The sequence below is a fragment of the Salvia miltiorrhiza genome, chromosome 4 (genome assembly GCF_028751815.1).
Source record: "Salvia miltiorrhiza cultivar Shanhuang (shh) chromosome 4, IMPLAD_Smil_shh, whole genome shotgun sequence".
In the NCBI taxonomy this organism is placed as follows: Eukaryota; Viridiplantae; Streptophyta; class Magnoliopsida; order Lamiales; family Lamiaceae; genus Salvia; species Salvia miltiorrhiza.
In genome coordinates this window covers 45850772-45874800 of record NC_080390.1, presented here as the reverse complement: position 1 = coordinate 45874800, position 24029 = coordinate 45850772, and the positions used below count along the sequence as shown (strand labels likewise).

At 35.6% G+C, this 24029-nt stretch overlaps 2 protein-coding genes across 6 annotated transcripts; both read left to right on the top strand.

The window, feature by feature from the left end:
• Positions 1-10729: 10729 nt before the first annotated feature.
• Positions 10730-11933, top strand: LOC131023509 (uncharacterized). Its single transcript, XM_057953051.1, has 2 exons — positions 10730-11252; positions 11314-11933. Exons 1-2 carry the CDS (start codon positions 10730-10732, stop codon positions 11931-11933), a joined length of 1143 nt encoding a protein of 380 aa, XP_057809034.1.
• Positions 11934-15813: 3880 nt separating this feature from the next.
• LOC131023760 (auxin response factor 8-like) lies at positions 15814-23726 on the top strand. 5 transcript variants are annotated; one of them, XM_057953331.1, is made up of 14 exons: positions 15814-16472; positions 16748-16800; positions 17083-17195; positions 17300-17398; positions 17499-17555; positions 17651-17806; positions 17881-17965; positions 19033-19123; positions 19220-19384; positions 19465-19587; positions 21188-21263; positions 21882-22029; positions 22260-23310; positions 23391-23726. In XM_057953331.1, exons 2-14 carry the CDS (start codon positions 16758-16760, stop codon positions 23530-23532), a joined length of 2349 nt encoding a protein of 782 aa, XP_057809314.1. In that variant the 5' UTR covers positions 15814-16472; positions 16748-16757; the 3' UTR covers positions 23533-23726. The 5 variants fall into 5 exon arrangements, with proteins under 5 accessions (XP_057809314.1, XP_057809315.1, XP_057809317.1 ...); XM_057953332.1 differs by lacking the exons at positions 17083-17195; positions 17300-17398 and having other exon boundaries at positions 15814-16439; XM_057953334.1 differs by lacking the exons at positions 17083-17195; positions 17300-17398 and having other exon boundaries at positions 15814-16439; positions 16743-16800.
• The last annotated feature ends 303 nt before the right edge of the window (positions 23727-24029 follow it).

Genomic DNA, 24029 nt, shown 5'->3' with positions numbered 1-24029 from the left:
ATATTATTTTATCCAAAATTTATTTGATATACTTCATCCGTCCACGAAATAACTTTCTAGGAGGGAGTGACACGAGTTTTAATAGATTGTTAGTGTATTAAGAGTGGAGAAAAAAAGTAGTCGAGGATATTGGGGATTGTGAAAAAAGGTGTTAGTAATTTATTGTGTTGGTGAAAAAGAAAGGGTAAACAGGGTAATTTTAAGTGGTGGGGTATAATCCCAAAATATGTAGAAGTTTTTTTGTGGACGTGCTAAAAAAAATAGAAAATTTTTTTGTGGTCGGAGGGAATATATTTGAAATTCTTTTTGAATCTTGAAAAAGAAAAATTCCATAAAAATATTAAGAATAGATTTTGAAATTGACCATTTTAGAATAGTAAAACTAAAATTATCCACTAAGTTAAAAAAATTAAAAATTGATCACAATTACCATTTTACCCTTCACATAAAAAATTTAAAATCGTCACTGAACCTGAATTCACAACCAATACTATTCTTAGTTGTGAATTCACAACTAAGAATAGTATTGGTTGTGAATTCAAACTTTAAAACTCGAATTCACAACAAACACTAATTTTAGTTGTGAATTCAAGCTTTAAAACTCGAATTCACGACTAACACTATTTATAATTATGAATTCAAACTTTAAAATTCGAATTCACCACTAGCAGTACTGTTTGATGTGATTTGTGAGTTAGAGTATATTATGTTTGTAACAAGTTAGGCATAATTAATATCTTTACTCCAACTTGAGGAGTGTTAAAAATATAATTGTATATATGGTAATATTGTACTACAGATAGGACTTTTACGTATACTAGAAGAAAGATCGTACATTGTATGCATAATCAATGTTATTTTATTTGATAAAATTTAAAAAATAAAATAGATACAATATCTATTATATTTAATTTTTTAATGAACAATTTGTTCTATAGGATTTTACAACTATAGTAAACCTTTTTTAAAATAATACTCAATAAATTAATAAACTCTATAATTAATAGATTTCTTATGTCCCAACTTGGGTCAATTCAAAATATCATCAATTTTAATAAAATAATAAAATAATACTCTCTCTGTCTACAAGAAGTATGACACTTTTGTCATTTTAGGTGTCCACTGTGACACTTTCCATTTTAATACATGACCTCACCTCTTTTTCTTACTCCCTCCGTCCCAATTCAATAGGTCATGTTTTTTTATTTGGACGCATTCAATAAGCCACTTCTTAAAGTGAAAAGTCAATACATAATAAATATCCCCACATAAACTCATTATTTACACAAAATATCATTATACCCCACACATAATTATCTCGAGCCCTAGATTAATTAATCATGATATTATATTAGATAAATTTGTTTGTACATCTTCATCTTGGTTTTTTTCTATTTTCCCTATAAATTTGAATTTCATTGTACAAATTCAGAAATTGACGTGAATTTAATCAAATATGTGAGGTTGTGTGTTGTCAATTATTGTGGATGTGAATTTGTATTGTTAATGTTCATCAATTCACAACCAATTCGATAAATTCACAATTGAATAGCTATTGTTGGTTGTCAATTCGAGTTTTAAAACTTGAATTCACAACCAACACTATTTCTAGTTATGAATTCAAACTTTAAAACTCGAATTCACAACTGAATAACTAATATTGGTTGTGAATTCAAGCTTTAAAACTTGATTTGTCTTCATTTAGATATCTTCCAGTTGATCTCTAATTTTTATATATCCAGTAGCGATCATTCCTTGTTAAATCTTCTCCAAAATAATGTGACAATAATTCTTAATATGCTTGGTTCGCTCATGAAAAATTGAATTAGATGTCATGTGAAGTACAACTTGATTATTACACCACAACTTAGCTGACATTGAGACTTTCGAACTCACCTTATTTAGAAACTGTACATAATTTCACACGCGGTCTGAGCCATAATACTATACTCCGACCTTGCTCTTGAGCGTGAGACCACGTTATGTTTCTTACTTTTCCATAAAATCAAATTATCTCCAAATAAAACACAACTTAGCTGACATTGAGACTTTCGAACTCACCTTATTTAGAAACTGTACATAATTTCACATGCGGTCTGAGCCATAATACTATACTCTGACCTTGCTCTTGAGCGTGAGACCACGTTATGTTTCTTACTTTTCCATAAAATCAAATTATCTCCAAATAAAACACAATATCATGTAATAGACCTCCGATTTTCTTTTGGCTCCTCCCAATTATCATATGAGAAACACTCAATCTTATCATGATATAGTTACAATACACAATTTCACATCGAGATGCTCCCTTCAAATATCGCAAATTTTGCTCCACTACCTTCCAATGATCAGTCCGTGGAGATGACATATATTGATTTACTAAACTGACATGATGAGCAAACTAGGATGTGTCACACTAAAATAATTCTACTTTCCAACCAACCTTTTGTATCTCTCATGATCATCAAATAAACACCAACTTTCTGAAAATTGGGAACCATCGGAGTGCTACACAATTTAGCTCCTACGTTTTAATCAAGAACATACTTTCTTTGAGATAAGAAAACTCATTTCTTACTTCTCATCATTTCAATACCTATAACATATTTAAACTCCCCCCAAATATTTTGATATTAAACTGAGTAGGAAAGAAAGTTTTTAGAGATGAAATATCCTTTAGAATCACTTTCAGTGATCACAATATCATCCACATACACAACCAACATAATAGTATCGTGCTCGAAATTTTTTATAGAAAATAAAATCATCAGATTTACTTTGCTTCATGCCAAACTTATCAACAACCAGGGTGATTTATTAATTTTCATATACGGCTGTACATACTATTGTTGGAACTTAGAAATTTCCTTACTTGCAAGCTTTAAAGCTCGTGCTATTGTGCATAGACTTAATTAAGTTTCAACTTACAACAAAATTGTGTGAAAATTAAATAGAAGAATAATTTTTAAAAAAAGAATTGTTTTGTGATCTTGGTCATCATAGGCACAATATCAGTCGTTTTCTTGTCGATATCAGAAATAGTGAATCACAACTAACCAAAATTGGAATTGCTGTTAGGTCCGAAGGGTCTCGAATAGGTGTATGGGGGGGAATACACCTATGGGCTATTTTCTCCTCTAAAGTAGGGGGATCTCAAGATAGAGATCAAAACGAAACTTTACAAGCAAACTAAGACACCTGTTAACAGAAAGGAGTTTTGACCAAACAGGGTTGACGACTGATATTGAAAAATTCTTCAGTAAGGAGTTATCAGTTAAGTCACTGGAACTTAACTGATGCACGTTAAGGCTTCAGTCGAGTTTGCTAAAACAGAGATGATATCACTCTTCCTGACTATCAGAGGATAGATCAGTCAGACTAATAACATACGCAGCAGAAATAACTTTGTTTCGTAATAGCCTCGGTTGAGCACGTTGTTAGTCTTAGGTTTCTCTTTGCAGTTAATCAGAATTCAGTTTATCAAAATGTAAGAACACAAGTAAGAATGTAAAACTAAAAGTTGTAAATAACACATAAACTTTTATGTGGTTCGGAAAACACTTCCTACATCCACGGTCGGTTGATCAGACCAACAATCCACTCCGCAAGTGCTTAACTGGTGCACTGCAAACCAAACCGTGTGCTTGCCGGGTGCACACAACCGTACCACTAAAGATTCCACTCTTCAGTACCAACACTTCACTCACGTTGGATTTCTCACTCCTAGCACGACCTTGCACTAGGATCTCACGGAGTCAGAGTACCTTTCTGAACTCATTTTCACTCAAACACTCGATTCTAACTCGAAGGGAGGTTTGAAATCCTGCCAACTAAACTTCAAAGAACAAGTTCTTTGGAGCTAGTTTGACCTAGGCTTCTGGGTAAACAGAGGTTTGTCTAAGGTCTAAGAGAATGTGTGTAATCAGCAGTGACTGATTTTGGGCTTTGGAATTCTCTTATTCGATTCAAACTTTGGGGAGGTTAAGCTTTTGGCTGAGAAACTATTTTGGCAGAGTTTCAGTTTATGTTGTTGAATCGGTGAAGATTGAAGTGATCATCGAGCGCTATTTATAGGAGAGGTCTTGAATAGATCCGTTGGCAGAGAACATCTTCAAGATTTCTTCCGTTGGAGAGCTTTTCAAATTTGGGCTGAGGCTTCAATCTTCGAGGTTCCTTGTTTGGTGAGAACGGCTATATTGAAGAACAGGAGATGTGACGTCTCTGATAAAGTAGCCACCAAATAGGAATGACCTCTGGAGAGAGGGATGATCCTGAGATCTCTGCATTTAATGCGGCTGTACTTTTGGAGTACGTGGCTTCCTTTGAACGTTGGAAGTTCAGTCCGAGGAAGAATGTTTAATTGATACTTGACTTTAGTATCAGTCCGCTGAATCCACGCGGCACGCATTAAGTAATCAGTTCCGAACTGATTCTTCAACTGATACTTCAGTTGGTAACTTCAGTCTTCAGTCCTTCGTCCTTCAGTCTTTAGTCTTCAGAACCGCAAATTAAACTAGAAACGAACTCTAACACTTGAGTTCAAACAGTTCTAGTCTTATTACAATTAAGTCATGTGGATTTTGGTATCATCAAAACAAGGATTAGGATATTCCATAAAGTTCCCAACAATTGCAAATAAAAGTCGAACAAGTATCGAAACATAATCCAATACCAACATATTATTGACCCGAACACGTATACAAATCGATAGGATACGTTAAGACGGGTCGAACGGAACTGACCGAAGAGAAATCTGGTGAGCCACGCACGACAACACGCTGTTGGCAGGATTTACTCCACCAGAGTGCGTGGCTCACATGCAAGGCTTCCAGCTCTATATCTTTGATTGCGTTGTGACCGCATGTGAAGAGGATAAGTGGACATGGAGTGCGTCTCCAGCAGGGAACTACACCACTAAATCAGCCTACTCGGTCATTTTCGCGGGAGGTAGCGATACAACGACGTTACATAGATTCTCGGAGCTGAATGCGAGAGTGTAGAAAACGTCAGCGCCTCAGAAAGCAATAGTCACGGCGTGGAGACTTCTTAAAAATAGACTTGCCACCTATGACAACCTGGAAAAGAGGAAGGTGATGCTAGGCGATGAAGAGGTAAAGTGTAAATTTTGCAACAGTCGAAGGGAGACGATAGACCATCTGTTCCTCTTATGCCCAAAGACCACGGAGCTTTGGGATGAAATATAGAAATGGCTGGGATTCACCACAGTTAGGCTAAATACGGCAAGACGACACTTCGAGTCGTTTGCGGATCTGGAAAGTGGAAAGACAAATAGGAGGTTCCTTATGATGGTGTGGGTTTGCTCTATTTGGATGTTGTGGAGATGGAGAAATAAATGCAGATTTGACGATGATGGCTTGGACTGTAAAATTATCTTGTCGAAAATCAAGGTTAGGACATGGAGCTGGAACAAAATCTATGAGATTCTTCCGAAAGATCTGAATTTTTTTGATTGGTGTTCTGATAATTTGATCACCAACCTCATGTAAAACTTTGTTTGGTACCCCGGGTACTGTTTTTAATTGAATTTTTTCTTGATAAAAAAAATCAATCTATTAATCCTATTAACCAGTTTAATCCAGTTATGATGAGAGATCACTTAATTAATCAATTACTCTCGCTAGAGGAGCAACGATCGTAGATTAGTAAATTCTCTATCTCCGCTAGGTCTCAAGAAAATCTACTAACTCCCAAAAGCACATAAGAATTGTTCTCTATGATCCACCTATCTCCGGATTCTCCACTAGGTCTCAAGGTTAAGATCATATCATACATTCCTGAATCCGCTAAACAGTTATCTCCACTAGATCTCAAACCGAATAGCTAAACATGCAAACTATTGGCCATATAATCCACAAGAAATCAAGCACCAAGAATTATAAATCATAAACTGAAAGACAAAAAGGTATTAACAAATTAATCACATGAATTTAGTTAACTATTTACAAACCCTATAATCAGCTAAAGAAAACTAGCCAGACATAGTAAAAGAAAACATAAACATAATTAAAAAGAACGCAATTGTAAAAACTGAATTAAATAAAACTCTGAATAAAACTGATTAACAATCTTGAATCTTCAATCCTTGCAGAAATCCGATCTAAGCTCTAAAAACTGGAAAGCAATAATCTAAGGCTATGAAACTGAAAAACTAAAGTTGTGAATTCTAGATAGGTCAAAAAAAGACCTATATATAGTATCAGGGTAAAAAAACAGAGTTTGAAGCCCAGAAGAACTCTAAAAATCGGAAAAACTCGCAAACCCGCCCAACTCGACGCTCTTTTTGTGCTGAAAAACACCCGAAATCGGTGCCTGCCGATTCTGAAACTCGTAGTGCAAAACTGAAAGAGAGAATTCGGCGACCAACTTGGCCGTCGCCATTTTGGTCGCCGATTTTCTTCTTCAAAACCACCGAATTCGGCGACCAACTCCAGTGGGTAGCCGAATTTGGACTGCTGCGCGCGACGCTTTTGTTTCGGTCATAAATTTTTCATCTGAACTCTGATTTGTAATCCGTTTGCGCTCACGAACTCCTCTCGAGACGAACTATAACTTCTATTTCAGATCATATTTCCAAATTCGATCTCAAGATTCCTGTAAATTCCTTCAAGTTCGAGCAAGAATCACGTTTCACAAGATAAAATAATATAAACACAAAACAATCATCCAACACTCAATTTCCTATAAAATAAACATCATATGAACATTAAAAACCATGGAAACATGAGTGTTATCAACAACCTAAAATGGCAAGGGGGCCAATGCAAATGAGACGGAGGGAGTACATTATATTTATTTTATTAAGATTTTTTTCTTTGTATTTATAATTAAATTATTTATTATATTTGTTTCTCTCTTCCTATCAATTTTTTCTCTTCTCTTTTTTCTTCTTCTAAATATCGTCATATTTGATTAATGAAAAATATTCAATATTCATCTTAAATTTAAGTTCATGAAAAGATCTTTAATATGATACAAAAATCATCAAAAATAAATTTAAAATAAATAAATTATGATTTTTTTTAATTATGTTATTTTCTCTGTCCATTACTTTTTGCAACTTTTTTTCTTTCTATATTTGTATATGAAATATTTATTTATTTATTAAAATATATTTTGTATTTATTTACATTTTGATTATATTTAATATTTATATTTTTATATTATATTTAATACTTATATTTATTTATTTAAATAAATTTATTAATTTCAAAGTTCGTCGTGTATCGTACAAATGGAGGGTACTAGTTTAATCTAAACTTCAATTTACAATAAAAAAGTAAAATCACGGGATCTTAATCAAAAGCCACAAAATCTCCTGTACACCCGGGTCGTTGATAACACTCATGTTTCCATTGTGTTTAGTGTTCATATAATGTTAATTTTATAGGAAATTGAGTGTTGGATGATTGTTTTGTGCTTAATTTGCTTTATCTTTTGAAACATGATTCTTACTCGAACTTTGAAGGAAATTTCAGGTTTATTGAGTTCGAATTTGGAAAACTTATCTGAGATAGAAGTTGTAGATCGTCTCGATACGAGTTCGTAGGCGCAAACGGTTCGCAAATCCGAGTTCGGACAAGAAAGATATGGCCGAAACAAGAAAGTCGCGCGCAACAGTGAATAGTGCCCGACGGGAATTTCCGAATTTTTGGGATTTTGCGGGATTTTCGGATTTTATCAGTATTTTCGAGCTCTATACTGTATTTATCCTCTGTGCCTGTATACAGGTCCTCTTTTGACCTATCTAGGGTTCCTTTTTCAGTTCCCAGCTTTAGTTTTTCAGTCCCCAACTTTTATTTTTCAATTTCATAGCTTTAGATTTTTATTGCTTTCCAGTTTTTAGAGCTTGGATTGGATTTCCACAAGATTGAAGATTCAAGATCATTCTTTCAATTTTATTTAATTAAGTTCTTTCAATTGCGTTCTTTTTAATTATGTTTATGTTTTATTTCAGTATGTCTGGCTAGTTTCGTTTAGCTGATTCTAGGGTTTGTAAATAGTTGATTGAATTTATGTGATTTATTTGTTAATACATTTGTGTCTTCCAGTTTATGATTCATAATCCTGGTGCTTAATTTCTTGTGAATTATCTGATAAATAGTTTGCATGTTTAGCTATTCGGTTTGAGACCTAGCGGAGACAACTGTTTAGCGGATTCAGGAATGTATGATATGATTTTAACCTTGAGACCTAGCGGAGATAGGTGGATCATAGGGAGCTATTCTTAGGAGCTATTGAGAGTTAGTAGATTTTCTTGAGACCTAACGGAGATAGATAATTTACTAATCTACGATCGTTGCTGCTCTAGCGAGAGTGATTGATTAATTAAGTGATCTCTCATCATAATTGGATTAAATTGGTACATATGATTAATAGATTAATTGCATAGATTAGTTAATGAATTTACTGCCCTAGGATCAGTTGTCTTTTATTAATTGTGTTTTCTATCTTTTTTTATTTGGTTTGTTTTGATTTAAGTTATCTACTTCATTCTTATTTGTGATTGCCTGAATATTACTAGGGTTTAGTTAGGATTACTTAAGGTGATTCATCATAATAGTCCCTGTGGATACGATACTCTGCTTGCTGTTTATGTGCTACAATTATACTGTTTAGTTGCAGTTTTTGTTGCTATAATAATAGTGATCAGTCGTACCCGACCAGGATCCTGACCCGAATCTGATCCAATTGGACTATCCTACCCGAATGTCAAGTGTTAGTGTCATTTCGATATAATGTTATTGTCATTTACATGTAGTGTTAGTGTCATTTTACACGTATTATTAGTGTCATTTCAATATAGTGTTAGTGTCATTTGTAAAACAAAATAGTGTTAGTGTTATTTTCGAAATAGTATCATTTGTAAAACAAAATAGTGTTAGTGTCATTTCAAGAAAAAATGGGTTAAAATAGTTTAATTGGTTCAAGATTCAGGTCGAGTACAACCTGAGTGTACGATACACCCGAGTGTACAGGAGACCACCTCATCAAAAGCACCCCTATTAGAGTTTAGATTATTTTAATCAAATCTGAAGCAAAAGATGTTGAGATGAAAGTATGAAAACACAAAAAACTTGTAATCTCTACATTGAACGAGCTCTCACCCGCGACTGCATGATAGCTATAGTTAGTTATAAGCTCTTTTATTTTTATTTTACGAGATAAAGAATTTGTTGGTCCTCCAGAATATGCACGTGTATTTTCAAATATAAATGTAAAATAACGTAAAGAATTTGTTGGTCCCTCCAGAATATGCACGTGTATTTTCAAATATAAATATAAAATAACAAAAATTATATAGGAATATTTGCCGTAAAATACACGAACTTTCAACAAATTTTGATTTTTTCCATGATTTTTAAAATTTGAGAAGAAATATACCACCTTTCGATTTTTTTATATGAGTATGAAATACCCCAAATAGAAGCTGAGTCGGACGCCTGAATTTTCAACGTGGCGTAATCTTCGGCGAACTAAAATGGCGTCGTTCTCAATTGTATGAAACGACGTTATTTTCTGATGAAACAATATATGGGCATCTTCAAATATATACAATTTTTTTTAGGGAATCAAATATATACAAAATTAGGGCTCCCTAAACATGAGAGAGGAGAAGATTTAGAGTTTTTGACTTAGATTTTTTTATACTTAAGCATGAGGAATTTTTAATTCATAGATACATCAACTTTATTATGCCACCTCAATTCATAAAGAGTAATTTTTACTTGGCTTATTTTTCATGTTGCACTAGTACGCCCTCCCGTGCGATATACGGCTAGCATCGAAATTAAACGACTTTTTAAATAATCATAATTTATTCGTTTCAAGTCTATTTTTATATATTTTATAGTATCTGCATATGTGAGAATAATAATATTTTCAAATTAATGCATACAACAATATGAAAATTTTAAACATTAATTATAACTTCATTGTGTTTTTTATTTAAGCATGAATTAAACCTAGTAACACACACACACACACATATATATACACACACACACTCATATATATATATATATATATATAATTTTTATCATTAGCTCATTGGACCACTATGAGAAAATTATTATCCGTTTAAATTAATATTATTCTACATCACAATTTAAAAGAGAAATTTGTTTGTGAGTAATACTCCATCCGTCCCACGAATCTTGAGTCACTTTTCTTTTTCGACCGTCCCACGAATCTTGAGTCATTTCCTTATATGACAATTTTTTTTCCCTTTATTCACCTACCACACTTAACACACTAAATACTATTTTCTTACTTCTCGTGCTGAAAAGAAGTGACTCAAGATTCGTGGAGTAATACTTATTGATTATTTTTTACCTTTAAAATAATGTGATCATGTGAAAACCTATCATCTATCTTATATAAATAAGTAGCTGTAAAAAGGGACCCAAGGCCCTTTTTTTACAGCTACTTCAAGCTCTTTTGGCCAAACAGGTTTGGCGTATTATACAACATCCAAACTCTCTCTTGGCAAAGGTCCTTAAGCAACGGTATTTTAAAGATGGGGATTTTATGGAGCTAGGCTTCTATTTCGCCCAATGCTTCTTATACTTGGCGTTCAATCTGTTGGGGGCGAGAGCTGCTAGCTAAAGGGCTGAGATGGAGAGTTGGCAATGGTGCTTCTATAAAGGCCTATCGAGATAGATGGATTCCGGGTTTTGGGAAATGGGATGGTGAAGCAACGGATAGTCTTATGGTGGCAGATATGTTGAATACAGATCGTTCTTGGGACAAGGATTTTGTCTTGGCTTGTTTCCCTGATGTGGTGGCGGAGAGTATATGCTCTATTCCTTTGGATAAAAAAGCGATTGAAGATAGACGCTATTGGGGATTCGACGAGCGAGGAAGATATTCGGTAAAATCGGGATACTTATGCGGCACCAATTTTTTTGAGCCAAGAGTGCACACATCTTCCTTCTCCGAAGCTTCGTGGTGGAAGAAAATATGGGCGCTTAATGTTCCTCCTAAAGTTAAACATTTGGCATGGAAAGCTCTTCATGATTATGTTGTTTCCAACGGGAATCTGGCAGCTCACCATGTTCCGGTTTTGGGCTTTTGTTCCTGGTGCCAACAAGCTTGGGGGAGTACGGAGCATGCTTTGGTGTGGTGTGAGAAAGTTAGAGGGTTCTGGAAGGAATCAGTGTTCTGGGAATGGATTGGGCAGTTCAAGCTTCTCTCTCTAGCTGATTTGAGTCAGCTGGTGTTAGATAAGGGAGGTGCTGAGAGTTTGGCAGAGTGGTTTTTCATGCTCTGGTCGATTTGGAGGTTGTTGTGCAGCGAAAAAACATGGTGATAAGAAAGATTGGGGGGTGGCGGACGTGAGAGAGAGTAATAGACGGCTGGGTTTCTTCCAGAAAGCTAAAGAGCACCTTGCTATAGAGGGGCGGGTCCTTCCTGCTGAGGGAGTGGATTTTTGGTACCCTCCGCCGAGGAACGTGCTACGGTTGGATGTTGACGTGGCGTACCAGGAGAATGGCTGTAGGTTGTTAGTTGGTTTTATTTTTCGAAACGATAGAGGGGAGATTGTTGCGGCGGGAGCTAAGCCAGTTGGGTTTACTGAAACGGTGTTGCTTGGAGAGTTGCATGCTATGCTAATCGCTGTGGGAGTGTGTTTGTCGTTAGATTTGGGACCCGTGGTTCTTTTTTCGGACTCTCTATTGGCGATCCATTTGCTGCATGATACTTACCATGGTTCCGACTCTTTGTGTGATGACTTGCATGAGGCCTTCGTTCATGCTCGTGAGACGGTGGTGTTGGATTTTTTACATGTTCGTCGTGAGGCTAATAGAGCTGCTCATGAACTTGCTAGACTAGCTTTGTCTTTTTCCGATGTAATGATTTGGAAGTCAGATTTTCCTATCTGGCTTTCAAATATTGGTCTTTCCGATTTGAATTAATATAGATCTTTTCCTCCTAAAAAAAAGTAGCTGTAAAAAGTATAAATACTTAGCTATAAAAACTATGAGTGTAATCTCTCAGTAAATACCTGTATCATACTCCCTCCGTCCCTGAAATAAGTTCCTCTTTTTCCTTTTTGGGACGTCCACCAAATAAGTTCCTCTTTCTTTCTTTCTATTTTTGAACAACTACCCCACCACTAATAATACTTTATTTATTCTTATTTTTCACTTTTTCACAACTCCCAATACTAATTATAACACTTTTTCACCTTTTCACCACTCCCAATACTAATTATAACATATTTTTCTCCACTATCAATACACTTTACTACTTTTCCTTAAAACCCATGCCGTCCCCAAAGAGGAACTTATTTTGGGGACGGAGGGAGTATTTTATATAATTAGATCAAATAAAAATATGTTTATCTTTTTAAAAAATATTAAAAAAAATATTAACTATATATATGAAAAGGATTAAAAGTTGAATGAATAATATTAAATATATCTACTAAATTATATGAATCATCTAATTCAAAAGTTCAACATTATATGCTCACAAAGTGCACTAATGCATGCGGCACAAATAATATGTGAAATTAGTCTTTTAAATATTTTAAAATATAGTTACTTTTTTAATTTAAAATATCTTAAAGTTTTCTATTACTAAATTAATTTTATTTAATATTTCTAAAATAATATATGAAGTAATAATAAGGATAAAATAGAATAATTATATATAAGTTATATTTTACTGTAATATTTATGTAAAAGATTAAAAAATATTTTAAAGAAAAATAATAATATTGTATACAAATAAAATTTCATTTAATACACACCTCATATAAAGGAGGTTATATGACCGACCACACTAAATGAAAGTTTATATAAAAAATGGATAGATGAGCATTATTTTAGAAAAATTTTGTTGGGCGTGAATCTCTTTAGACTATATGAAAAATTAAAATGGGCCGAATTAAATAATTCAAGCTCATTATGATATACTAATAAATTATAAATTAAAGTGAATTTTAAACTACTGGATATATTAGGTGGTGAATGGTGAAGGTAGGTTAGCGGAGACATTCTCTCTAAAATAAATTGAATAAATCTATTTAATACTCCCTCCGTTTTATGAAGCAAGATCAAGTTTTCTTTTTGGTCCGTCCCACGAAGCAAGACCAATTTCTAAAAGTAGTAAAAAATTTACTCTTTATTCACCTTTTCACGTTTTCACCTACCATATTTAACACACAAAATACCAATTTCATAATTCCCGTGCCGAAAAGAACTTGGTCTTGCTTCATGGGATGAAGGGAGTATATGTAATTAATGGGTGAAGGTGGGTTGGTGGGTGAAAGGTAATTGAATGAATTAATTTTCGATAAATATTACTAACATACAACCTCAGTAAACAGCCGTTAAATATTAGGAATATTCTGTTTGAAAGATGCCGGTAAATTGGATGCTGTTAAACTGGTTCTTCATATAATATATAGATTATTATGTCACATTAGCTTTAATTTCATCAGAAAGAGTTGTCGTGGAAAACTCAGAAAAATTCCAAAAATAGTGAGCTTTTTTTTTTTTTTTTTAATTTTAAAAATCATGAAAAAAAATCACAATCACTCTTTTAAAATTAGGTGGAATGGCTTGGATTCATTTTTGATAAAGAAAAGTGTTGAAAAGTGTTGCCGAAATTTCCGATCAGGAACAGGAAACCCTTTTTCTGTATAGCTATATTGATTTCCCAAATTCTTTTTCATTATAGTATTTGAGGTATAGATTTTGACACACACAAATTAAATCAAATGGTCCTCCCTTTGCAGTCCAACGCCATGGATCACATCAAATGGTCCACATTATTAATTCCTTCTCCATTATATTACTCTTCCAAATCACATGTTTTTATTTTCAATTTTAAGTTTCGTATTTCAACTTTTTGTTTTTGGTGTTGCCGGTTGGATAAATTGAGACTCGAGCTCATCTTTATAAAAGAGAAAAATATAACTGAACTATTCTAAAAAAACATGATCAACAATAGAATCCTGCATCATTGTTCAAAATTCTACCCAATGATAAGAATTTTTCAATACAAAGATAATATTAGCCTTTTAATTTCTCGAAACAGTAAAAATATTGAATTAACATTTTAACTATAGTTAATTGCAGTACAAGCTCGTTGAAAATATAAAAAAATGAATCTCGTGAAAAAAAATCAAAAGAACATTAGATTCGCTGAGAAAAAAATTAGAAAATAATAGAAGTTCGTGTATTACATGCATATAACTAAAAGAAAATACAATCACCCCATCATTCCAAGTTGACAGTTCAGTGAACACATCAACGTTAATTTAAGAAAAAATAAATTTATGAAAAAATTCAAATGAACATTATATTTATGTATTTAGATTAAAAAAATTCATAAAAAATAAAAAATATTAAAATTTGTGCATTACACTCAAATAACTCATCTATGCCAATAACCGAAATACAAACAATAAATGAAGAAATTGTTATTTTATTGAGAATATCTGAATATGTACTCATATAGCCATATTAAGTAATGAAACTTAAATTTCGACCACCAATAAATACAAAATATGGCTATTTTTTATAATTTCGGTCCAAAATACCTTTGTTCGCGCCCCTTCTCTCCTTCACTCACTGCCCCGCTGCCACGTCGTCCCGTGGCCGTTGGCAAGTCAGCGGCCGCGCCTTCTCTCCTTCGCCCGCTCTAACTCACGACGCGTTGCCCCAGGGCCGCGGGAAACTCCACGGCCACGCCTCTTTCTGCGGCTGCGCCCTTCTTTTGCGCCCTTTCTCTGGACACAAATTGATACAATTGTGCCAAGTGTATCTAATGAATGACACAATTGACACGAATTTTTCATTTGTGCCAACTATATCATCATTTAATCTCGAGTCACATTTGGCACAAATGAGCATAATTGTGCAAATGTACTTAATGAATGACACAATTGATACGAGTTTTAACTATTTGTACTATCATAACCTGCACGCCCCAACCTGAATCTAAAGCCCAATTTACACGCAAACTCGAATTTAGTCCGCCTAATTAAAGGTAAAATAATTTTAAAATGTAAAAATAATCAAAATTTGTGTTTTTAGATTATAAGCCAAATATTAAGTTCCATTGCCATCTACCCCAAGTTGACTCTATTTTATTTCTATTTTTTCAAATTTAAATGAGACTCAAAAGAGGCATAAATGATGGCACTATTCCTCAATCCATTCCTACACTCCACTGAAAATCAATGTTGCCAGTCAACTGAGACTGTGTGGGTTGTGTGTGTGAGAAGCGAAACCCGGTTGATGGGTTAGGTGACTTATCTCCAAATTAAAGTTTCTCATTCATCATCGTCGTCATCATCATCATCATCATCATCATCGAGAGAGAGAGAGCGGTGCGTGCGTGTGGCGGGTGGATCAGGGCAGTGGTCGGAGAAGGAGGCAGCGACCGCGTTGTGAAAAAAAAAAAAAAAACAAAGTATTGTGTGTACGTAGAGTTGCAAAACAAATTAGTTAATCCGATCAAATCTTGAGATTTTCATTCATTAATCAATTCGTTGATTGAGTTGCCAGTTTACTGATTCGTACTCAGTTGCCCGTGCGACGGGTGTATGGTCTCTCAGTTCAAAAATCAACGCTTAAAACTGCTAAACTTGTTTTTTGAGATTTGAAATTAGGATCAGAAGCTCAATCTCCTTTTCCAAATCTTTTATTTAAACTAGAATGTGTATGAAATGGTAAAAATATTAAACTTAAGTTGTGCGTTACCAAAAGTGATGAGCGCAAGATTCTGAGTGTTGCCTGTTGTAGAATGCACTGAGCTGAGTCCAATGGTGCTTCTGAAAATTCCTTTCAAGTTCTTACTGCCACGGGTACAACATCGATATGCGTAGAGTACAAACGGGTGATGCAAGAAAAGGGAGAGAAGAGAGTTTGGGGCACTGGTTTTCATCCCTTTTTCTCGTCGATTGTAATGGGCAGTCACAGTCAGTATTATATTTTTGATGTCCGTACTCTGACAGCGACCACTGAATGATGGTGGCACATGCTTCCTGTCAAATCATCTCTCTTCCAACGGACACGATTCATCGTACGGTTAAATACACGGCTCAGATGTCTCTCTTTTGCTTACTCTCTCTTGATCAAAGAGAGAGAAATCAGAAAGAGGGTCACTCACTCGCTCAACTATTTGCATAGTATCACCAGTTCAGTATTTAGCATTAATAATCTATCTCTCTCTCGTGTTGCTTTCTCTCTCTGTACCTCCCTCATCCCCTGGGGTGACTGCCACCAGGTCGACCTTGGTCGGGTGGACTATAAAATAGAGGAAAGCCACAGTCTTGATAGAAAGTGGAGGGTGACAGCGATAGGCTTCACAAAGCTCTCAGCTTTCACCTGCATAATCATAAAGGAGAGGGCTTATCCATTTTCATGGGGTTTTTAAGTTGAAGACAGAGAAATGCCTCGAGTTGGGTTAGTTCTCTTGGGATTTCTAGATTAACAATGCTGAGCTCATATCCGATGATTTAAGGTTTTTGCGAGTTTCTTATCAAGTTAGACATAATTGTTGGTTTGCGTGAAAATGCAAGTAAAATATTAATACGGGGAAGAGTGAAGTAGGACGGAAAAAGATATTGGAATTAAGAAATTGCTTAGGTTTTGGGGTTTTAATTTCCAAGAATTGTCAATATGGGTTTTGTTTAGGATGGAATTATAACGAATAACTCTGTTGATAGGGAAAGAAAAATATTAACAAAAAATTGTATTTTGGTGAAGTGTAGATAAAGAACCATGAAGCTTTCAACATCAGAGATGGGTCAGCAGGCTCATGAAGGTACCAATTATGTCTTCTCTTTTTCTAAATACTTCTTTCATTTCTTTATGTGAATTGAACTTTCTTCTCCTTTTCTCTTTGGTAGAATTCTTATGATATATCTCGTTCAGCTTGTCCTTGTCGTTGAAACTTTTGTTGTCTCAAGTATGCATTTGTCCTTTTCTTGAATGGACTCTTAGTTTTAGTGTTTGCCAATCAATTAAAGAAAGAGAACTCAGTGTGTTAGTTAATTGGACTTAATTTTGATTGATGGATTTCCTTATTGATGCTGGGATATGGAAGGGGAGAAGAAGTGCTTGAATTCTGAGCTATGGCATGCCTGCGCCGGTCCTTTAGTGTCGTTGCCAACAGTTGGAAGTCGTGTGGTTTATTTCCCTCAGGGTCACAGTGAGCAGGTTTTCTGAATATTTTCTGTTGCTACTTAAGCTGTTTCAAAAGCTTCGCTTAGTGTTATGAAGTTGTCACATCTCCGATAGATGTTAACTGGAATTGTTGGCAGGTTGCTGCAACAACTAATAAAGAAGTTGATGCCCACATACCCAATTACCCGAGCTTGTCGCCACAATTAATCTGTCAACTCCACAATGTTACCATGCATGTGGGTTTTCTTCGGTAGACGTTTATGGCCTATCTTGTTACCTAACTCATTTTAGTCAAATGAACCTTAAAATGTACTTGGTTTGTTTATTGATTTTCAGGCAGATGTTGAAACTGATGAAGTATATGCTCAGATGACATTGCAGCCTTTGACTCCGGTACGCTCTTTACTTAGGAATGCTTGATTCTTCAATGTTAATTTCCCTCTAATCATTCGACCAGAATAGACTAAACGTGCATTGCTTGGATGCAGCAAGAACAAAAAGATGCATATCTTCCGGTGGAGCTGGGAATGCCTAACAGGCAACCGACCAATTACTTTTGCAAGACTCTCACTGCAAGTGATACAAGTACACATGGAGGCTTCTCTGTTCCTCGTCGTGCTGCAGAAAAAGTTTTCCCACCCTTGGTATATTATCTTGTCTAATCATCCTTGATACAAACTACTTTTGTAGTTATTCTCATTTTCCTCTGGTGCCTCAGGATTTCTCACAAACACCACCTGCTCAAGAACTTATGGCAAGAGATCTCCATGATGTCGAATGGAAGTTCAGGCATATTTTTCGGGGTAGGTTTCATCTTTGACTTGTCAAACCAAATTAATGCTTAACTTTAAATCCTTTGATGTTGTGGTGCTAGCAAATAGCAATAGTTATATGTGGACATTGTCATTTTAGTTTTCAGCTATTTGTCTTTTGACTGTCCTGAACTACAGAAGTGAGTATGCGATTGGCTAAAAGGCAAGATATAACATTAAATTGTAAGAACTTGTTCGTTCACAGTTATGCACATAGATGCCGAGTTATACTTATGTTTTAGTTTCCTGCTAATCCCAAAAGGTCCAAACAGATGTAGTGTGACACTAGAAACTTTGAGTTGCTCAATGTTTGTGCTGAATTTGGGTTTATGAATGATGAAACCCAACTGTAAATACCTTGTTAATGGTGAAAAGAAGAGGTAGAGTAAAAACTAGTCTGTCCCCTTAGTCTGATGTCAATTAAATGAGGCAAGTGGGAAGTGGAAAGTTGCAAATTGGGGAACTCTCCTTTATCTTGTTTATATTGTCTTCGCCAATCACATAATCCCATGTGCTTTTAGATAATGGCTGAGCATCTTGCTTGGCATTTTCAAATTGCTAGAACTTTGAGTGAGATAGAGAATCACAATTTGCAGAAAACGCTTGATCCATTTGCTTGTCTTCTTCTTCTTCTTCTTCTTCTTCTTCTTCTTCTGGAAATTCAAGTTGACATTGTTTGGTTTCTCCTACAATTTTTGCGTTTCTTAATTAGTCAACTCTCTAACATCATTTCTTCCCCATAGTATCCTAAAATTAAGTTCTTATGATAGCAAGGTGTTTGATTTGATGGAACAGCTTCGGCTTACTGGTCTTATCCCCACATCAATATGTGCACATGGAAAGCTATACACCATGTATGGTTCTATTCTCATATTAAAAATCACATGATTCAATCTAGAAGAGCACTATAGATTAAATACAGACTAATCTATAAGTCTTAGCTAGAGCATATGAATGACCTACATGGCTAATTGCTCATGCATTATGAAGTCATTTTTATATTTTGTTTCCATTTATTTTGACCTGTTGATTATCAATGTTGGCACTTCTACACGCAGGCCAGCCTAAGCGTCATTTGCTCACTACTGGCTGGAGTGTCTTTGTCAGTGCCAAACGTCTTGTTGCTGGGGATTCCGTTCTATTTATCTGGTAAAAGTTACATATAGACTTCCAACTACACATTTTAGTTTATGCACTTGAGATCTTGTTGTCATATAATAGAATTGCACTCTTGATTGATTTTAGGAATGAGAAAAATCAGCTCCTATTGGGCATTCGTCGTGCCACTCGACCTCAAACTGTGATGCCATCATCTGTTCTTTCAAGTGACAGTATGCACATAGGACTACTAGCTGCAGCAGCTCATGCTGCTGCTACTAATAGCTGCTTCACTGTTTTCTATAACCCCAGGTGGTAATACATAATTCTTTGTGTTCCTTTTTCTTTCTTTTTCTGTGTGCACACCTTCTGATAGAACCTTGTGACATCAGGGCTAGTCCATCTGAGTTCGTCATATCTCTTTCAAAGTATGCCAAAGCTGTGTATCATACACGCGTTTCAGTTGGGATGCGTTTCCGCATGCTTTTTGAAACTGAAGAATCTAGTGTTCGCAGGTATATTTATCAGTTTAGAATATCTTATTTTACTTTTGAACCATCCATTATCACACTATTATTCTACTTGCAATAAACCAATATACACATGCCAAGGTAGAAAGAAGATCTGCAGATCATCCATTTAATGAAATATCATGGATTTATTTTGTTGAATCGACTTTTGTATATTCTCAGATGGTTTCTATTGTACCAGATAAGAATCAGATAGCACTTGGATGGAATCGTATCATCTTCAACTTTTATCATTACAAATATCATTTACTATGGAATTTGCCTTTTATTCCTTCTTGCCTTTTTCTGGTTAATTCTTTTGTCTTCGTGTATCGCTCCACTTGTTTTCCACTGCTCTTTAGTTGTTGTCCTCTTATCCATGATTGACCTGTCATTATTGTCAACATGGTATGGTTTAATTTCCTTTATACTCCCTCCGTTCTAAATAACTTCCTAGGAGGGAGGGACACGGATTTTAAGACAAGTTTTTTAGTGCATTGGAAGTGGTGAAAAAATGTTATAATTAGTATTGAAAGTGGTGAAAAGGTGAAAAATAGAAAGTTATTTGCGGGACGGCCCAAAAAGGAAAGGTAGGAAGTTATTTGGGGGACGGAGGGAGTATTTATTTTCCTCTTTGCATTTCATTATCATTGTATACTCCCCCCCATTTCTTCTTTTAGCTAGCTGCTGTCGTAGTGTTGTGCCATCCCTTTTTATGGATTCGTTTTGAGCTTGATACTATTTCCTTGTCATATTTTATATCTTTTCATTCATAATTTATTTTTTATATCTTTTTCATCTTTTTTCTTTTGTTGTGTAATCGTTATAAGACATTTGTGGTGCAACAAACCCCCCTAGACTGCTCTGTTGTTTATTTTTGTCAATTACCTTGCTGATATTTTCTAGCCAATATCGAATCATGTGTCCTTCGTGGGTAAAGATGCCTTATCCACACTAAGTGCTCGTTTGGTTCAAGTAGAAGAATGAAATCAAATAAATGAGTTGAATGGTAACAATAATCATTACTTTTATTAAGTGTTTGGTTTAACAAAGGAAATGAATCATTAGTAAGGGATTCCCTTTCTTTTGTTTTTCCTCTATTTTGAGGGGTAACAAATTGAGTGATTGGGTTACCCTCATGTAAGGGTAATGGTTATCTCATTATTCAAACCAAACAACAAGTTAATGAATTCAATTAATTGAATTCATTTCCAACCTCTAAAAACACTCAACCAAACGTGGGCTAAACAAGGATTTGGGTTGGGATTGGAATAAATTCCAAAGCACTCTTTTGATATTGGCAATGTACTGATTCGGGGATCCTAAAAGATCTAATCTAATTGATGAGTATTTAGCTGCTTAGTAGTAGATCCCTCTTAAGTTCACATATTGTCGTATTGTTTATCACTTAGGGAAGCTTTTTTCTCAAGTTGCAAATTTCCTGCTCTCACACATGTCTATTTGATGGTATATCATACCCTACTTGTAGCTATTATTCTATTATTCAATGAAGAGCAAATATTAGAGCGCAAAATCTGGTCAATTTAGTTTGTTCGTGCCATATTCTTTTTTCTCATTTTTGTTCATAAATCATTGCACGTTCCAGATATATGGGTACGATTACTAGCATTGGGGACTTGGATCCTGTTCGTTGGGCCAATTCTCATTGGCGCTCTGTTAAGGTATTTAACTTTACTTTATTGATTGAATTGCAGCCACGTGCTTTTTATTTTCTTTTTCTCAAAGTTGTGTTTAATTCTTATGCTATCTGTTTAGATTTATAGTATGAGATTTTTAAGACTAGGCCAAAGCAATGTAGATAGTGGTCTGGAGGAATTTTTTAACATGCACATTAGCTCGATCTCATTTATTACTGAAGTCTGTATAGTCGAAAGATGCAGATCTGTTACTGTCTGGTAATCAAGACAGTAGTTGTAACAAATGAAAGCATTATAAGAGTGGTCTTGCTGAGTTTCCCTATCCCTTTGCGTTGTACTAACCAAGAAATTAGGACATGTTTTGGACGCATAAAAACATTTATATCAAACTCACATTGTAAGTATAGAATATGAAAAAATGATAAATCATAGCTATATTGTTATGACTATTATTTAACCATCATAAACCATTTTTACGTTAAAAAATATAGAGCCTTTTTAAGCCTTTTCTCTTCCTTCTGTTCTTTGCTCTATATGTTTTTCTCAAGTGCTTAATCTTTCTTGATGATTATAATACCTTTGGTTTACTTTGATCAGTTGATTTTTACGTACTCCCTTCTGTGTTTTCCCGGAAATTTTTAGGTGGGTTGGGATGAATCAACCGCAGGTGAGAGGCAGCCGAGGGTATCATTATGGGAAATTGAGCCTTTGACAACATTTCCTATGTATCCTTCACTACTTCCTCTCAGACTAAAACGGCCGTGGTATCCTGGCGCTTCATCTTTTCAAGGTACAAGTCCCACCTCAAGTTCAAACTGGTGCGCAAGACCAGAATTTGGCCAAAGTTCGATAATGTAATTGACTAAAAGATTCTACTACCTGCATTCTAGTTCTAGTTCTGAGATTATCTACTTGAGTTTGTCAAACATGTGCAATAATATATGACAGGAAATAAGATTTGTTTCCATCAATTATCATTTATACCCTCAAACTGGACTGATTCCAGTACTTCCATCTCAGATGCTGGCTCTGAAGCAATCAACGGCATGCCATGGTTAAGAGGCGAAGTTGGTGAGGCAGGTTTCAATTCCATAAACTTTCAGTCTGTCGGAATGTTACCTTGGATGCAGCAGAGGTTTGATCCGATAGCCGTAAGGAATGATCTCAACCAGCAATATCAGGCGATAATGGCTGCCGGGCTGCAAAACCAGTTTCAGCAGCCCGTCGACTATCTTCAACAGTCAGGTAGTCACAATCCTCAAACACAGCAGCAGCATACCATCCAGCCATCAGTTCCTTCTCTCACACTTCCTCTGCAAACCCAAATGCTGTCGGATAATATGCAGAGACCGACACCACACCAAGTCTCCGAAGAAAATCATACTTATCAGGAAGCGTATTTAGCGAGGCACCCGTCAGATATCCCTTCCCCTTGGTTTACAAAATCAGAATTCACAAACTCAGCATCTGTGACTCATCCCTGTGTGCAGAATATGCTGGGTTCGCTTTGTCCCGAAGGAAGCAGTGGTACTCTTGTTAATTCATCGAGAGCTGGCCAGGCCACGCTCGATGAGCAGTCTCCCCAGCATTCCTGGGTGGCGAAATATTCTGGAAAAGATGCTTCCATGGAACAGGAAAACTGCACCTTAGATGTGCAGGATCATCAGTCTCTTTTCGGTGCCAGTGTCGACTCTGGTCTCCTGCTACCCACTACTGTCTCCAGAGTGAGTACTTCATCGGTTCAAGCAGATATGTTCCCTATGCCGTTAGGATCATCTGGGTTTCAGAGCCCTCTATACAGCTATGTGCAAGATTCTTCCGACTTGTTGCACAACACAGGACAAGTTGACCAACCAACACCAGACCGCATCTTTGTGAAGGTGTATAAGATGGGATCTGTTGGTAGGTCAGTGGACATCGGCCGGTTCAGCAGTTACGAGGAGCTGCGACAGGAACTGGGTCAGATGTTTCGGGTGGAAGGGTTGCTTGAAGACCCTCAGAGATCAGGCTGGCAGCTTGTATTCGTCGACAGGGAGAATGACATTCTTCTCCTTGGAGACGATCCGTGGGAGTAAGCATTTACCTATTTGTTTCTTCTTCTTCGTAGAGAGTCGAGTCCTTTGGCCTTGATTATTGTTTGAAAATATGCAGGGCGTTTGTGAACAATGTGTGGTATATAAAGATCCTTTCGCCTGAAGATGTAGTGAAGCTTGGGAAGCAAGAAGGCGATACGGGTTCGGTTGAGAGGACCAACAATGCTGATGTTCACAATCTTCCATCTCTTCATTACTGATGCTCTCTCTCTCTCTCTCCCTAACTGCGCCTTCATAGCTGAACCTCTCTAGTATCGGTTCGACATTAGCACTTAGTAAGCTAGATTTGATACATTACTTCTGTATGCACTCATTAACCACTGTTTTTTTCATTTTGACGATGTATTTCTCTTCACCTCCAACTCTATAATTCAAGGAAACAATTCTCCTGAAATAATGGTTGTCGGCAAGTATTAAAGCTCATCGTATCAGCAGCCATTGTTGATTGTTGGAGGTAATGAGCAGCTCCTTTTTCTTTGTTTGATAACTGTGAATCATAGGTGAGATTTTTTTCGAATTCAAATTCTTCATCACAAACTTTGATAGTAGTCAACCGTTGTAGATATCCACGGATCATCATAGATTCATAGTTATTGGGTTGCTTGAGCATTTAGTACCTTGAGGGGGCGATTACTTTGAAGGATTAACCTTGATAGATAAAAATAGTAAGATTAATTCCTTGTTTACTTTGTTGGAT

Bases quoted from the DNA above. Each gene is read 5' to 3' on its own strand.
- LOC131023760 (XM_057953331.1), top strand. From the start codon at position 16,758: ATGAAGCTTTCAACATCAGAGATGGGTCAGCAGGCTCATGAAG. The intron at 16,801-17,082 runs GTACCAATTATG...GGGATATGGAAG, and splicing joins GGGTCAGCAGGCTCATGAAG to GGGAGAAGAAGTGCTTGAAT. The intron at 22,030-22,259 runs GTACAAGTCCCA...CTTCCATCTCAG, and splicing joins TGGCGCTTCATCTTTTCAAG to ATGCTGGCTCTGAAGCAATC.
- LOC131023509 (XM_057953051.1), top strand. From the start codon at position 10,730: ATGGTGGCAGATATGTTGAATACAGATCGTTCTTGGGACAAGGATTTT. The intron at 11,253-11,313 runs GTGCTGAGAGTT...GTTGTTGTGCAG, and splicing joins GCTGGTGTTAGATAAGGGAG to CGAAAAAACATGGTGATAAG.